This window comes from Humulus lupulus, chromosome 2 (genome assembly GCF_963169125.1).
Source record: "Humulus lupulus chromosome 2, drHumLupu1.1, whole genome shotgun sequence".
In the NCBI taxonomy this organism is placed as follows: Eukaryota; Viridiplantae; Streptophyta; class Magnoliopsida; order Rosales; family Cannabaceae; genus Humulus; species Humulus lupulus.
In genome coordinates this window covers 296333879-296351537 of record NC_084794.1, presented here as the reverse complement: position 1 = coordinate 296351537, position 17659 = coordinate 296333879, and the positions used below count along the sequence as shown (strand labels likewise).

Genomic DNA, 17659 nt, shown 5'->3' with positions numbered 1-17659 from the left:
AAACAATTTTTATTGAATTAAATCTTTTTGTTTTTAATTTTTTTAAAGTATATGTGACTGATCCATATGACAATGCAATTGTCCAAAAATAAACTACTTGGGTTTTTATTTCTTTTTAATTATTTTGTCTTTATTATTTCATTTTGTTTCTTCATTTTAATTATTATTATAAGATGTGTCAATATTATTATAATAATATTTTCTTTTTTATAAAAAATAATTTTACTAAGGATTTATTGACTGGTTGAAAAATTCAAACAGCCAGTCGAAAATTTTAGACAACTAGTCGAATTTTAGACCGATGTTATTTGCAAAAAATTATCAAAAATAGGTCAGAGTGCAATATCACTTCAAAATAAGTCATCTGTCACCAATTTGTCTTTTAATATTTGTGTTATAATTAATCTAAATTTACATGATATAATAATCTCTATCAATTGAATTCTACTAATGTGAAAGGTATTTAACTTACACATATATCTAGAATAATTCATTGCTATTTTTATTTTTCTCTTATTATATATGATATATTTATCTTCTTAATTTTACATGTAGTGGAAATTAAGTATCTAAGTAATAATTGAAATAGGAATTAATAATATTCTGAACTTTGAACGTTTACTTTGATATTTTTTTCTTTCCACATCGATCGAGAAAAATGAATGAAAGAGAACAATTTAATTTACAAAGTGGAGTGGTCTCCAGTAGACCTGACTTCTTTCAACAAAGAATAATAAGCGACAATTATTAATTATTAATTATTGTATCATTATATTTACACCTAAATTATTTTTAACACTATCTCAATTTTTTTTAATATTCTTTAATTTATTTTTTTCATAGTTTTTTTTTAAATAATGTATATATATATTTTTTGTAATTTTTTTATCTGAATGTTTTAAAATATATATATTATAAATGTATTTTTTAGAATATGAAAAAGAAAAAAAATAGAGAGAGATAGTATATGTGTGTGGTATTTGTGTAATGAATTTTGAATATATATATATATAAATGTACTAGCTATATATTATGTATACAAATACCGCTATTTTGTAATTAAAAAAAAAACTTAAAAAGTCAGTCATCTATGAAAAAAAAATCAATATTTTATAATTACACAAATTTTTTGTTGGACCAACCTAAATATATCAATATTGTCCTCAATATATAATTTAGAAAAGCTCACCCTCAAAGTATGAGTCACAAAAAGGGAAAATGTATATTATTTTTAAAATTATTATTTGTAAATTAATTAATATATTATTTTAAAATATATCTTTAATTATTTAATTAATTCACTAAATCAAAAATTCAATGACATTTTGGTCATATTGAAAAATATTTGATCATAATTGGGCTCAGTGTACTATTTTGATCCATTTTGCAAAAAACAAGATCCGAAATGTCATTTAACAAAACATAAAAGGCCGATCGAGTATTCGAACAAAATACAAGAGTCAAACTGGTATTTTCCCATCACAAAAATTATAATTTGTTGTGATTAAATGTATTTTTAGTTGCAATAAATTTCTTCATTATTTAGAATAAATTATTACTAAAACTACACTATATTAGTTATAAGTTCTGACTAGATATTACTTTTTATAGTCAAACAATTTTTTTGTTGTGACTAAATTTTTTTCACCAAATGACAAAGTAGTCATCAATAATGAATACTGAGCACCTAAAATATTTTCTACCAAAGTCCACAAATGAGAAAATTCCTACAAGAAAAAAGTGGATTATGAATTATAATAATTAGATGTAACTTTTCTAGATTATTTAAGAAAATTTAGGCTTAGTTTATGCAAGACTTTATCATCTTGACTTGGGCTTTCTATTACATTCTTTGGAAGAAGAAGAAGAACTTTAAGACTAATCTGAAAGCATTTAATTTTATTTTTTTGGCTGGAAAGCATTTAATTCAGGTTGCCAAAGAAAAACCATTAATTAAGTTAAGGGCTTAGATATTGCTTTAATTATGATCTTCCTCACAATTACGTGGAGCTATATCATCACTTATCATTTTAATTAGCTCATGAATCCTAATCTTAATTAATTATTTCTTACACAACAATTTACCATCAATTTCCCATTATAATTATTATTATATTATACTACTGTTTTGTCAATGAAAAAGTGATCAAATCACAAGGCTTAATTAATATAAACATATATTATATATATGATCTACCAGATAAAATTAAAATGAACTGCCATCAACTAAAATCTATCAAAATAATAATTTATAATAAATAAAAATATGATGAATATTTGTCAAGTAACTGATTTACCCTCTGGGATCCTATGTGGTGCAGTCATAGCCATGCATATATATATATAAATTAAAATGGGCATAAGTGGAAAATTGGCCAATAAAATTAATTATTTATACATTATAGATTTTTTTTAAAAATTAATTATTATTATTATTATTATTATAGTGGGTAAGTGGAGAAGTAGGGTATTCCACCAGGGTTAATCTAAACCCTATAAATATATTTATATATATATAATCCTTGTTTTGATGTCATGAATAAGGCCAGGCCAGGCCAGGTCCCTTTCTTTTCAGAAAGAGTACCCACATAACCCACTACCACTCACACTCACGCACATTTAATTTGCACACTTAATTAATTAATTGTGTGTGTATTTATTAATCACTAAATTACTAAAAGCATTTCCATTAACTTATGAAGGCTTTTGTGTCTCATTAATTTGATTGGAACTAGTATACTTATTTAATGAATTTTTAATTAGTATGCATAACAATTTGAGGGAGACTCTATATATATAAATATACGTGTATTTGGTCTATTAGACATGATTAATAACTAATTATATTTATGAGATAATGGTTTCCATTAATTCATACGCACCTTAATTAATTATGTGATTTGTGTTGTTTCCATTATTTGAGGCTTTAATAATAATTTATAGTAAAGGAAAAAAAATAAATATAAATTAAATATTGATCAATGTAAATTATTATATATTTTAATAAATCGACCCATCTTAATATTGATGATAATATTACTTACATATGTGAAATACTACAGTAGTACTCTCAATAATCACATTAATTATTATATATATAGTCATTACTAAAGATTAATTAGATATGTCATCTTTCTTTATAGTAGTGGAGATCAAAAGGGTTTATGCCTTATTTGTATTAGAAACTTAGAAAATTCTAATTATAATTAATATGGGATTAATTAGCAAAAGTATAATACAATTAATTAATATACCGGTATTAATTCGTTTAAATTAATAAGGTGGATCCCATGATATATACAGTTAATTAAAATGAATTCTCCCTTATTAGTTAATTAGCAAGCTCATTAATTGTCTCATCTTCCACAAAGCTCTAATTAAGCTACGCATGCATGCGTATATATATATATGATCTAATATTATACATTAATTATGAGTTCATTATATCATGACAAAAACATTATTTGTCCAAATAAATTCAGGCTCTCTTTCTATAGCTAGGATTAGCCATATGTAGTAGATAAAACCTCATACCAAATGCAAGAAATTATATAGATATAAACAATCTTGGAATAAAATGAATAGGATTATTGCAAAAATTAAATAAGGATGGATCGATATAGCTAGTATACCTCAAACTATTGATCTTGATAACTTTGATCTAAGAGTATTCGATCTTCACAATAAAAGAGGAAGATGATTAGTGAGGGTAAATGATTTCCAAATTTTCACTAATTATTAAATAGAGACTATGAGAATGAACAGAGAGATTGTGACCAAAATACTATATTTACATCGATGAGACCTTTATCTCAATAAATAAAATTGAGTAACTAAATTCATATTGTTGAGAATATTTATCAATTGATCTCAATATTGACTTTAATGAGAATTGATTGGAATTAATATATGTTTTCTTTAAAAATTTATTTATAGTTCAAAAGAGAATGGCTATAACACATCTATTTTTTTTACAATATCAGTGTATTCTTTTTCTATTTTCGGCACCTATAAAATATAATTTTAAATTTTAAAATTTTTTTATATGACAATATATATTGTAACTATGTATAATGTTGTACAATTTTTTTCAAAAAAATTTCAATAAATTAAAGTAGATCAGTTGGAGATGTACTTAAAGTACCATATATATATATATATATATATAGATATGTATTAATTATTAATTGGAGATGGAGGTAAAGAAGCATTACATAAGATATATATATGGTTCGAATGTTCGGTCATTAATTGATTATATAGGAATTAAGGTGTTTGTTTGAAAACCCATGTGACGTGTAATTAATGCAATAAATATATATATATATATATTAATAAGAAGAAGCACTACCACTACAAGTGGTGATTCTGTCTCTCTCTTTTGTTGCATTGAAACACGTGTACAGATTCTTTGCCAGAATATTCTAATACTACTCACAGAGCAGAAGCTCTAAAATACTCAAAACTCTACTAGAATATAGAGAATCCTTTATATATTTTTACAGAAAGCTACAGTGTCTGATCCCCATATATAGATCTCTGTAGATGCATCGATTAAATGATATATAGAGAAAAGAATATGTAAAATGGAAAAAATGGGATTATTTTGGTGATTTATTATTGTGAGTGCTCTATATATATACCTTTATGAATCTTTCATTTTGTTTTAACTTATTCAATAGCCAATGGCCAATAGGTAGGGTGGTTTGTATAGTGTGTTACTTAAAGATTGATAGAATAGAATAGAATAGTACTAAAGTACTATTTGGGAGTTGTTTTGTACAGTGTGGAAAGGGACAAACACACACACACTGCTACACACATACCTTAATTTAGTGGGCATTCATTCATTCAATATTATTATTATTATTATTTACTTAATTGTTATCTTCACTAATAATAATAATGTTAATGTGTTGATGATTATTAATTTACTGATAAATCTCACTAAAGTCAGCTGTTGCAACTATTATCCAACACTTTACAATCTTAGTGTGGATGACGTTGGAACATTGCACCATTTTTGTGTTCTTCCACTACAACACTCACTCCTCCACACCACACCACAACCCAAACCAATTTCATTCACATTATTCAGATATATATATATATAGAGATGTTACAGTCATAATCCCGTGATCCGTAAGGGGAAAGACCGGGTAAGCTGTGCAATCTCACACCGCCTGAGGAAGGTCAAGTGTGATGATTCTAAGACTGTGTAGGTATGGGACTACACAGTTGAAGAGGGCTTAAATGGATTAATGAGTATTACCTATATCAACAAGATGCATCTTCTTTTCGGTAGCCTATCAATTGAGAACTCCAAAGTTAAGCGTGTTTGACCTGGGGTAATCTAGGGATGGGTGACCTCCTGAAAAGTTTTCCTAGGAAGCATGTGAGTGAGGACAAAGCACGCTGAAAAAACTCGTGTTGGTTTGTAGGGTCAGTCGTCATTTCAGAAAGCAGCCATAGTAACGTGGGGCGTCACAAGAGAGAGGACAATTCTTGTACAAGGGCTTTACTTTAAGTCCTACCGGTGGGACTTTCAGTACTCTCGACTCGTGAATAGTTTTCGGCGCGATTTTTTTATTATGACCGTGTATATTGTAGCTATTTAGAGCATCATGCAAATTTTTAGAAAATTTTGAATAGTTTACAGTACCGAAAACTAGGTTCAAACATGTTGCTTTCCACGCGCATAAAAAAAATTAGTCACGCGTGCAACAACATGTTTGAACTTAGTTTTCGATACTGTAAACTATTCAGAATTTTCTAAAAATCGTGTTGATGCTCTAAATAGCTATAATATACACAGTCATAAAAAAAAATCACGCATAAAACTATTTAAAGGTCAAGAACACTAAGAATCTCACCAATAATGCTTTAAGTAAAACCTACAGAAGAATTCCCCTATAAATATATATATACCTTTTACTTTTGAGAACAACTTTTTATGATTCTAATAAGAGAAGAATATTTACCCATCACTATAGGGAGTCAGCAAAATTAAAAGTTTTAATCATATATATAATTAATGGGATATTGCTGGAACCCTATTCATCTCATCAATTAGATTTAGATCAACAAAGTACATACATTTATATTGATCAGTCAGTGTATAGTCTGTTATAAGTAATTAAGTTGGGTGACAATCACATGCATGAGCTATAGCAACTTGCATTTATTTTCTTATTATTATACATACATATATACATATTTATATATACATACATATATACATATTTATATATATATATATTGAGACTAATTTCCCATAGTGGTGCATGGCGGCCCATGAGTACTTTTTTCCATTTCTAATTATTATTATTTTTAAAAACAAAAAGTATATATATAAGTATGTCATATATACGTGTGAAGAAAAATATGAGAATCTTCATTGAGAATATATATATACAGATTCAGTCATATATTCAGCAAATGTCTCTTTATTTATATCAATTGGTCTTCTCTTTTATTTAATCTAAAGATGTCTTACTAATTATATTATTAGTCAGATAAGCACTCCATATATCTCTATCTTTTGTAGAAAATATTAATCAATAGGAATCAAGGATTGTTGCCCTTTTTCTTGGGATATATCTATATATATATGTATGTATAGTTGTATAGATATAGACAATACTTGATCATTCTCCAATATATTATTATGTACTTTGACTCTATCCATGCCACCAGAGCCATGCACAGCTATACTTTTGGTACATTCTCACTTGAATGCAATACCAATAATATTCAATAACTTTTATTTTTTTATTTTTTATTTTAAAAAAAATCTATGAAAAAGAATCTGATAAAATAGTAATTTCAATGTCTAGTTGCTCTGGTTAGTGTTTATCACTTTTCTTCCAAGAAAGCAAAGACCAATATCATTTTTGTAAACTGGAGATGTACCACTTTCTGCCTTACTTTTTCATTGGGAGTGTTCTTTAAGTTAAACCTTTCAAAAATGTCACATATATATATTATAATAATTCTCCATTTTCTATATCATATTGATATACACATCTACATGTTTTTAAGGAGCATGTTATTAATTATCCCTTATTAAATATTATAGAGAATTGGTCAGGGCACCACTGGTGGGGCTGTCAATTCGTATTAGCGTGTCAACCCATTTATAATCGTGTTCGTGCGTGTTACCTGTTTATGACCCGTTTAATGAAAATCGTCATTCTGATCAGTATGTCAAAAATTAATTAATCAATAGAATGATTAATTTGGTTGAATTTTATGAAATAGTTCTCACAAAAAAGCTAAATTAGCTCGTGAGGTTTATGCTTGTCATTTTATTTATATGAAAATGATTAAACAAAATTTGTACAAATATTTATTTTATATATTTTATTAAATTTTGTAGTTAATCGTGTCAATTCGTGTCAATTAATCGTGCCATGTTCGTGTCGTGTTATCGTATCGTGACCTGTTTTGCCAGCTTTTGGTGCCTAACACTACAAGTATGTGTCATACTGCTATTGGTGCAATCTAATATCGGGTCTCACTTATTTCAATTTAATAATTATTATGAGATATCGCTAACCAATCATGAAATGTCACATCATGTGGCGTTGGGCACCTTAAGATGCCAAATAGCAACACTCAATATTATATATTGTTTTCTTGATCATGCATGGAGCTTAGTGCTTTTACTTTAATTGTAATTGGGATTGTTTTAGGTACAGACTAATATGGTCACCTAATTGTGAATTTGCCTCTTGTTTAAAGGCCAATATATACATATACATATAAATATGTATATATGATATATATAATTATTATATATCTAATTCTTGCATTGTTAAATGATGTCTATATTATATATAAATGCTTAAGTCATTATATAATATCAACAAAATGGCGTGCAATATATATGCACCTTAAATCCACTGCTTAATCTTTTGGTGACAAGATATTTTTTATTTTTTTTAACCAATTTTTTTCACGTTATTATTTTATTATATTAAAAAAAAAGAGATAATAAAAATCAGCACTAATAAAGTATATATATTCAGTAAAAAAAAATTAGAGCACTGACAAAAAGGCCTTCGTTAATTATATGAGGAATTAAAAAAGAGAATAATGACATTTATGACTTCTTTTTTAACTAAAAAAAAAAGACTAATAAATGATGTGTTTGGTAAAATTTTTGTTTTTAAATTTTTTAAACACAAAAATGGAAATATTATTTTTATTTTTGTTTTTTATTTTAAAAAATAAAAATATGTTTGAAAACTATTTTTATTTTTTGTTTTTAAAAATAAAAAATAATAAATGCGTTTGATAACTTTTATTTTTATGTTTTGTTTAGCAATATAAAATGAGGTGGTGATTTGAATAAGAGAAGAAAAAAAAATTAAAAGTTGAAAACAATTTAAAAAAAATTTGAAAGCGAAAATTTTCTATTTTCAGAATTTAATAAATTTTGTTTAAAATTTTAAAAAATAAAAAATAAAAATAGAGTTACCAAACACTATTTTATGTTTAATTGTCAAATTTTTAATTAATTAAACAAAAAAACTATTTTTTTAATAGTTACCAAACAACACCAAAAATTCTACCCACAAAATATCTCTCAACTTCTGTCACTAAGAGAGTTTATTTGGTCAGATTCTTGTCCTCGATTTATTATTGATCCTATAATAGTTGATTTAATTTAATGCAACTCTTCTTCAAAAAAAAAATCTCCCAGTAATAAATAAAATTTAAACTTAATGAGACAATTTAAACTAAAGATAAAAAATGATGAAAGCTATTGGGCAAAGCTTAAATTAACTAAAGATAATAAATAATTAATGAAAGCTACACATCATGATGTGACGGTTTTGACTAATTAAAACTAATTAATTGATTTGGTAAAATATATATAAGATGGATCTATATCAATTAGTTTTGTGGTTACAAGACAAACTATATATATATATATATATATATGAAAGCAGCTTTCTTTTTATTTAATTAATTTATAATTATTAATGGAAAAAAGATAGAGATTTGATTTTTCTCACCAGTTCCCAAATTATATACTTAATTAGAAAAAAATTAAGTATTTTAACCACCTTCTTTCTTTCTCCCATGTCTATCTAGAAAAAGAATCTATGGCTGGCAGTACTTTTTTTGAAGTGGATAATTTCAGTATATATTTGACCTATATATATATATAACTAATATATGCTGAATAATCAGAATGCAAAATATTCCATTTTTACAATTATAGTTATATATATAAATATATATATTATCACATGATCAGCTAGCGGTTTTCCTCTATAATAATAAATTAGTAGTAGACTTAATTCAAAAAGTCATCTCTGTGTATTTTTATTTATATATTTTTCTATACTATAAATTAAATATATCTCAAAATAAGCTATCTTTTAACTTCATATATGCAGCCTTATTGTGTCATATATATACATATATATGACATAGTGCGATACACGCCATATATATTTATACATATATTAGAAGCGTGTTAGATGACCAGTAGTGTATATAGTCATATAGCACAAAAAATGCTTTTGGCAGAAAATGAACCAACCCAAAACAAAAAATAAAAAATAAAAAGCAAGTTACATACTTATATATATATTTATATATGGTGTGACTAGTAATGCACCATTATACATACATATATACGTATATATTGACTAATTAGTGTACGTGGCTTTGTTAGCCAATTACCATATACAAAAATTGTAGTGCACTTCCCAAAAAGGAGCACACCGATCCACCTCTGTGTGTTTTTTGTTCGGAAAGTATTTTCGACGATTTTTTTTATAACTGTGTACATTGTAGTTATTTAGAACATCCTATAAATTTTCATAAAATTTTGAATAATTTACAGTACCAAAAATAAAGTTCAAACAGGATATAAAAAAAAAGCCACGAGTGTAACAAACTATATATTTGAACTTTATTTTTTACATGGTAAATTATTCGAAATTTCCTAAAATTTTACATAATGCTTTAAATAACTATAATATACACCGCCATACAAAAAATTTGTATCGAATATACTTGCCAATCCAAAAATTTAAGAGGAATGCACCGATATGCCTCTATATTTATATATATATATATAAATTCCAAAACACGTTAGCATGTATATATATATATGTATATAAAGCTCTAGAAGATCCAAATGGTTGTAGTTTATTATGGTCAAGCTAAGCAAGGGACAACATGCATGTGGGGTTAATCCAAAAGAGAGCAATTGATGAGAGTACACATTATTTTTTTGGTTACAAAAATTAGGTTTAGTAGCTTGACCCCAAGAGATTATATATATATATATATCAATATATATCAACATGTACAATACATAGGAATGTTTTTATTTATTTTCCATTAAATATCATCACTACAAGGAGTGTACATATATATATAATATGTATGGTTGTATTATTTAAAAATAAAAATTAATAATTTAATTTGTATATCTCTGGATCATGAATATGTATAGTATATATGTAACTATATATAGATGATATATATTAATTATTAGATTACGTACAACAACATGACATGGCTCATTAAATATATTATAGCTAGTGAAACACACGTTCCTTTTATTATAAATATTATTTTAAAAATTTAGAGGGATTATTATTTATATTATGACATTTATGAGATATAATAAATAAATAAATTGGAAAAGATTTCTGGTCGGCAGTATATGTGGAACGTGGCCTAAACTTCATATTTTAGAGACATAATATTGCTATGCACCATATCACTACAAAAAATCTTTGTTTATTTAGTCACAATAAATTTTGTGATTACAATTAAAAAATTTGAACTAAAGAAAAATCATGTGTCATCATTAAAAATTCTGTGGCTAAAAGTATTAGTCACAAAAATCACAATTTGTTATCACTAAATGTATTTTTAGTCACAATAAAATTTATCACTAAAAATAATAAGTTGTGACTAAAATTACACTAGTGACATTTTGTAATTAAGTATGACGTTTTAGTCACAGATAATTTTTTATTGCGACTAAAAAGTTGTCAAAGATACATTTATTTGTAGTGTGTATATATATATATGGAAAAATTATAATATATAGAGTCCTATAAATAATATTAATTAATTATATTCTCTCAAAAAATTATTAATTAATTATGTATAATATGTTTTATAATTTTTTGAATATCGGTTTAATTTGTTGCCCTTGTGTTTCTTAGCTAGTCACTATCCACTAAATTCATAGAGCTATCTGTCCATGGCTTGCTTATATATATAAAAGATAATAATTAGAACAATTATATATATAATTATATATATGGATCACATAAAAGTAATTAAGGGCGTTCAATATATCAATATATGGCACCTACTATATATATATATATATAATTTGGATATATATCAATGTATCAAAGTCAACATAATTATACGAGTAGGGGCCAACGCAATTAATCCAACTAATTAATTATTAAGATATATGTTAATTGCACGAAACCAGGGGTGTTGAAAAAAAATGTTTATACTTTTTTAACTCTGTATTTTATCTCATTATTTGTTTGGACTCTGTCTTTCGACAAATTACTATTTTGACCTTATGTTTTGTAAAATAGTTCAAATAGAACCCTAACTCCAATTTTGATCAAAATTTTCTCAACTGAAATCACAAATAATTTACCAAACTAACAATTCAAAACAAAAATAAAAGTATTCTTCTTAAAAACTGTGTTGTTATATTCAATTTTTTCTTCATCAAAATTAAGTTTAAGGGTCTATTTGAACCTTTTTATAAAATATAGGTTCCAAAAATAATTTTTTTAAAATAGAGAGTCCAAACAAATAATGAAAAAAAAATTTATATATTACACAACAACAAAAATCACCATTACCGGCGGAGGATCCCGCCGGTAATACATGGTCTATCCGCCGGTATTTGTTATTACCGGCGGGAATCCGCCGGTAAAGTCCCGCCATTAATAAACGGTCGGTATTATCACCATTACCGACCGTTTGACACCACCCGCCGGTATTGCACTATTACCGGCGGATTAATAGAGGCGGGCGTCCGCCGGTGTTGTGCAACGCTGACACCGTTTTGACCGGATTATTACCGGCGGGTGCCGCCGGTATTAATCCGCCGGTATCTCAATACTAATATTAAAATAAAACAATTAATTTTATTTTATTTCTTAATAAATATACATATAATACTTATTTAAAAATAATAATATTTAACATATATTATAATTATTAACACAATTAATATTCATCTAACAAAACTAACATTGTAATTAATCATAAAATTAACATAAAAAAATACAAATTGTCTCATTTTAATTACATATAAAGTAATTATAACATAAACATAATAAAATTTCAATTGTCTTAATATAATTAAAAAACGTAATCTAATTATTATTGTTTTGATCTGGCCAACTTGGTGTAAAATACTCATTAAGATCAATATCTTGATCACTAGTATTAGGGCGCAGCAATGGTGGTGAAGCAAACTGTGGTGCTTGTGTAGAGTGATGCTGCGAAGATGGTCTAAATTGTCGAGCATGTGGTCGCGGCGAGGGAGACTGATGCAAAAAACTCTCAAACTGACCATACCTCTGCTGCTGCGACGGACTCACAAATTGACCATACATCTGCTGTGGATGCTGCTGCTGCGATGAATCCCCGAAGTCACGACGCCTAGGATGTGACGTCTGAGATCCGGTAGCGACGTCGGGGTAATATAAAGGAGGGGACTGGGAGGAACGTCCGTACGTGTTTGGATAATTCTGTTGAGGTGGATACACATGTTGTTGTTGTTGTTGTGGCATCGACCAAGGAGGTGGACTTTGAGAAGATATACCACCTTCAGGTTGTGATGGTAAATATCGTTGGAGAAGGCTTTCAAACCGCGACTCAGTTTCTGTACTGGTATGCTGAGGATTACCAGATGGACCTTGTTGAGATTTCAACATCCGGATCTCTTCACGCATTGACTTCATCATTTCCGCCATAGTAGCCATGTCTTCCTGAGGTGTATGAGCAGGTTGGGCCTGTGACTGACTTGTGGAGCTGGAAGCTGATTTTTTCCCTTTGCCTTTGCTGTAACCTACTCCTCTTTGAAAGTCAGACCTCTCCCCAAGTACTTTACTCATAATCTCGTACTGATCGATCGACGAGGATTCAGCAGCAGATCCAATTTCAGATCCCTCCGTCGGTCCTTGAGACTGACTTTGAAGTCGTGCCCTCTCAAGCTCTTCCGTCATTTTTTCCTGTTCATAAAAAGTGTTTGAAACACATCAATAACATAGTTTAATGAAAATAATAACACAAAAGTTTAAACTTACAAAAGTTTCTCGAGCTGTGTCGTTGACAAAAACTTTTGTCGATTTTCTCAAATGGCTATCTTTCCAAGTATCAATAACATGTTCATCAGGGTTCGCCTATACAAATTTAGAGATAGGAAGTTAGAATGTAAAATTTTGTTAAATTAAATTAATATTTTTACTTACAAATTGGTGACGCTTAGCTGCCATCGATTTTGTGCCTTGCGTCGATGTATACTTCATTTCTTTTCTGTTTTTCTTGTTTTGGTTGGATCGCGCGATAAATTTTGGGCTCAAAAACAACTGAACAATATCTTTCCAACTCTCCTTGGAGCAATGGTCAGGTGGGGCAACTAAAACACTCTGCAAATCTTCCGGATTAGAGTAATATTTTTTGAAGTGAGTATGTCTGATGTTCTTTCTCTCAGAATATCTTTTGCGCATCTCTGTGTAGATAGTTTTCATAACTCTCCCGGGTTCTGGATGACCATCAACATTATAAAAATACTACATTAAAAATAACATGTTAGTTTAATTTGTAAATGATTTCTACATTAAAAATTATACCACAAGAGTTGTTCTAAATTTGTACCTTCATCCTATGTACGACTTGTTCCTTAAATTGTTGAGGTATATCAGCGAAATCCAAGTAATGTCCTGGCAACAACAAAGTGACTTGGAGGCCTATCTCGCGGACAAAAGCTTGGTCCTCCAAGCCAACCACTTTGTCCGTCCTAGGATCAAGCTGAAGATCTAGTGGTTTCCCAGCATTTCGCCTTCGAATTTCAAGTGGCTTCGAATTAGCCAGGCCACGACCTTTTTTTCTCGGCACTTCAGCTATCCACATTTTCAAGAATAACCAAAATTTGAAATATTAATATTATATTTAAACATTCGTAGAGCTTGACTTTCAAGCTATGAGCAAAATTTGAAAATTATTATTAACCTGACTCGCAGGAAGAGGGTACTCTACTAGGATCTGGCGGGTCTAGACCTCCACCATCTCCGCCATGAGAGGTGGCTATATCTGCTGACATTGTACTTAGGAACAAAAATGATTAGTTAGTATTAAATTGTTAGTTAGTATCAAATATCACCAATGGAAATGAACATCATGATTACAAGTCTCATATATTATATTTTAAACAATTGTCTTTATTACAAAAATATAAAAACTAAGTAGAATAATCACTATCACTTTCATCATTAATTAAATTAACATCATCTTCACAAATATCAACTAGCAATTCATCTTCTTCATCGACTTCTTCTTCGCCTAAGTCGTCATTTATGAAATTTTCATCTAATTGATCAGCAGGTGAATTTTGTATAGTGCCAATATATGTTGCAGGGTCATGAGATTCCATAACCAACTGACCGAGATCCACGGTCAACACAAAATTTGATGAGTTTATGTCATGTACAACATCAACATCTGCATCAGCTTCATCGTCCTTGATGTCCCAAATTTGACGGTGATTGACATCCTCAACAATTTTCCAGTGTCGGCCTCTAAGTAGATCATCGAGATAGAATACTTGCTTAGCTTGGCTAGCAAGTATATAAGGCTCATCTTTGTACCATTCGCTACTGACGTTTATACTGGTGATATTATTTTCAGTGATTGTTTTCTTCTTGCTTGGATCAGTGTTAAACCATTTACACCTAAACAATGCAACTGAATATGCACCAGTGAAAGATAATACCAGTACATCTTGAAGTGTGCCATAATAGTTAAAACCTTCAGTTCCCGCAACAGACACTCCACTATTTTGTGTGGTGCGCTTTTGATCTCGGTCATAAGCGATAAATCGAACACCGTTAACTATACAACCTTCGTAGTATGTTGCCAAGTGATCTGACCCAGATGCTAAAGCTAGCAACTCATCACCATTCTCTAAAGATCCTTGTTTGTGCAAGTCATATATCTAAATAAATTAATAAACTTATATTAGAATGATAAAAATATCATTACAATAATAAATGTTTAAAAATAATCTCAATTTTACCTTCTTATGAAACCACTGGCGAAAATTTTTCTTCTGTAAAAGATTATGATCACCATCTGGGAATTTCAGTTTGATCTCTACTAGGTGTTCGCTGTAAATTTGAATGCTTTGACTATTAGATAAAATAATTTGGAATAAACATAAATTTCACTTTAAAGGGAATAAACTTACTCTAAGTAACCCTGAATTTCAGGTGAATTGTTAAAGATGAACCATTCAGCCATTTCACGAGTCGCAAGATCTAGAGGCTTGAGAGATCCCTTTGTTAGGGGACGACATTGAGATTGAAACAAAGTAAGGTGTCGTGGGACATACACCTCATCTTTATTGCGATCAAGACGATTAAATTTAGTTTCAACCCCTTTGAAATACATCGAACAAAATGTCATAGCCTCATCAGCGACATTGCCTTCAGCTATTGACCCTTCAGGACGAGCTTTATTTCTCACGTAGTTCTTCAATTTTTTCATGTACCTTTCAAAAGGATACATCCATCTCATAAATACCGGTCCACCCAAAATTGCTTCTTCAGGCAAATGTAAGACCAAGTGAATCATTATATCAAAAAAAGCCGGAGGAAAGATCAACTCCATCTTGCACAATATCAGAACAAGGTCTTTTTGTGCTTCCTCCATATCTGTAACATTTATAGTCCTCGAACATAGTTGCCTGAAAAAACTACATAGTTCAGAAATGGTGGTCGATATATCTTTTGGGAGAAACTTGCGAACACCCACAGACAATAATCGTTGCATTATAACATGACAATCGTGGGATTTCAACCCAATGATATTTGTTTCATTCTCTATTACTTTTTTCTTCAAATTTGAACAAAAGCCATCTGGAAATTTCACTTCTTTAATAAATTGACAAAATTGTTGTCTCTGATCAGGAGTTAACACGTAAGAAGCATGTGGCTTCATCAACTTTCCACTCTCATCTTCATAAATCCATAATGATTCTCTTACTCCCATCTTCTTCAAATCATATCTCGCATTAGTGGTGTCCTTAGACTTATCATTGTCCAAGATTGTGCCGAGGAGACTATCACACACATTTTTTTCGACATGCATGACATCAATGTTATGTTTTAAAATGTTTGTACTCCAATAATCAAGCTCGTAGAAGATGCTTTTTTTCCTCCAATTTCTATCTTCCGCAACTCTTCTACGTTTGACACCTCCAAACTGCAAGTGTTTTCCAGGAACTTGGGGTGGAAGGTTGTTCACTTGTTCTAATATTTCCTCACAAGTAAATCGTTTCGGAGGACGTCTTCTCTCAATTTGTCCATCGAACTCAGTGTTCCTTCTCATTCGATGTGTACTGGGCAAGAATCTTCTGTGACCAACATACGATGTCTTACCGATCACTCGAATGGAAGATGTGTCTTCATTACATGTAGGACAAGCTTTGTATCCCTGACCACTCCATCCAGACAAACTACTTCGAGCTGGAAAATCATTGACTGTCCATAAAAGGGCTGCGCGCAGCTTGAACATAGTGTTGGTCGTACTATCTCTCGTAACAACTCCGTTAGACCACAACTCCTTCAACTCATCCACCAATGGTCTTAGAAATACATCTATGTCCTTACCCGGTGATTTTGGACCAGGAATAAGGATGGTCAGCATCAAATTGTTGTCTTTCATACATAACCAAGGTGGAAGATTATAGTTCGCCAACACCACAGGCCACATGCTGTATGCCAGGTTCATGTTGCCAAATGGATTAAATCCATCAGCAGCTAAGCCTAAACGAACATTCCTAGGATCACTTGCAAATCCAGGATGATTGACGTCAAAGTTCTTCCACGCCGTCCCATCCACCGGGTGTCGCATCACTCCATCATCTTTCGATTTCCCAGTGTGGTGCCATAGCATGTCCTTCGCTGTAAGCCTTGAGCTGTATAGTCTTTTCAACCGGGGTGTCAATGGAAAGTAACGCATCACCTTATGCGGCACCTTTTTTCCTTTAGTTTTTTCAAAAGTCACCCATCGACTAGTTCCACAAACTGGACATTCCTCTTTGTTTGCATGCTCTTTGTAAAATAAACAGCAATCATATTGGCACACATGAATCGACTCGTATCCCAACCCTAATTTCTTCAATCTCTTTTTAGCCTCGTAGTACGTTGATGGAATTTTATTTTCCTTCGGAAAGGAAATCTTTAACAACTTCAATAATTCATCGAATATGTTGTTAGGAATCTTCCCTCTAACTTTCAAATGTAATAGCTTAGCTAAGAAGTTAAGGGAAGAAATCCAATCACAACCAGGATACAACTCGGCTTCAATCTCCTCAAATAAATCGTCGTAATATTGACTTGCGCCACTATTGTCTACT

General features: G+C 29.7%; 1 protein-coding gene across 1 annotated transcript; it reads right to left on the bottom strand.

Annotated features, from left to right (window-relative positions):
- Positions 1–13348: 13348 nt before the first annotated feature.
- On the bottom strand, positions 13349–14637 carry LOC133819990 (uncharacterized). The gene is made up of 2 exons (XM_062253384.1): positions 14254–14637; positions 13349–14144 (listed from the first exon to the last, which is right to left on the bottom strand). The coding sequence occupies exons 1-2, from the start codon at positions 14342–14344 to the stop codon at positions 13888–13890; spliced, it is 348 nt and encodes a 115-aa protein (XP_062109368.1). The 5' UTR covers positions 14345–14637; the 3' UTR covers positions 13349–13887.
- Positions 14638–17659: the final 3022 nt, after the last annotated feature.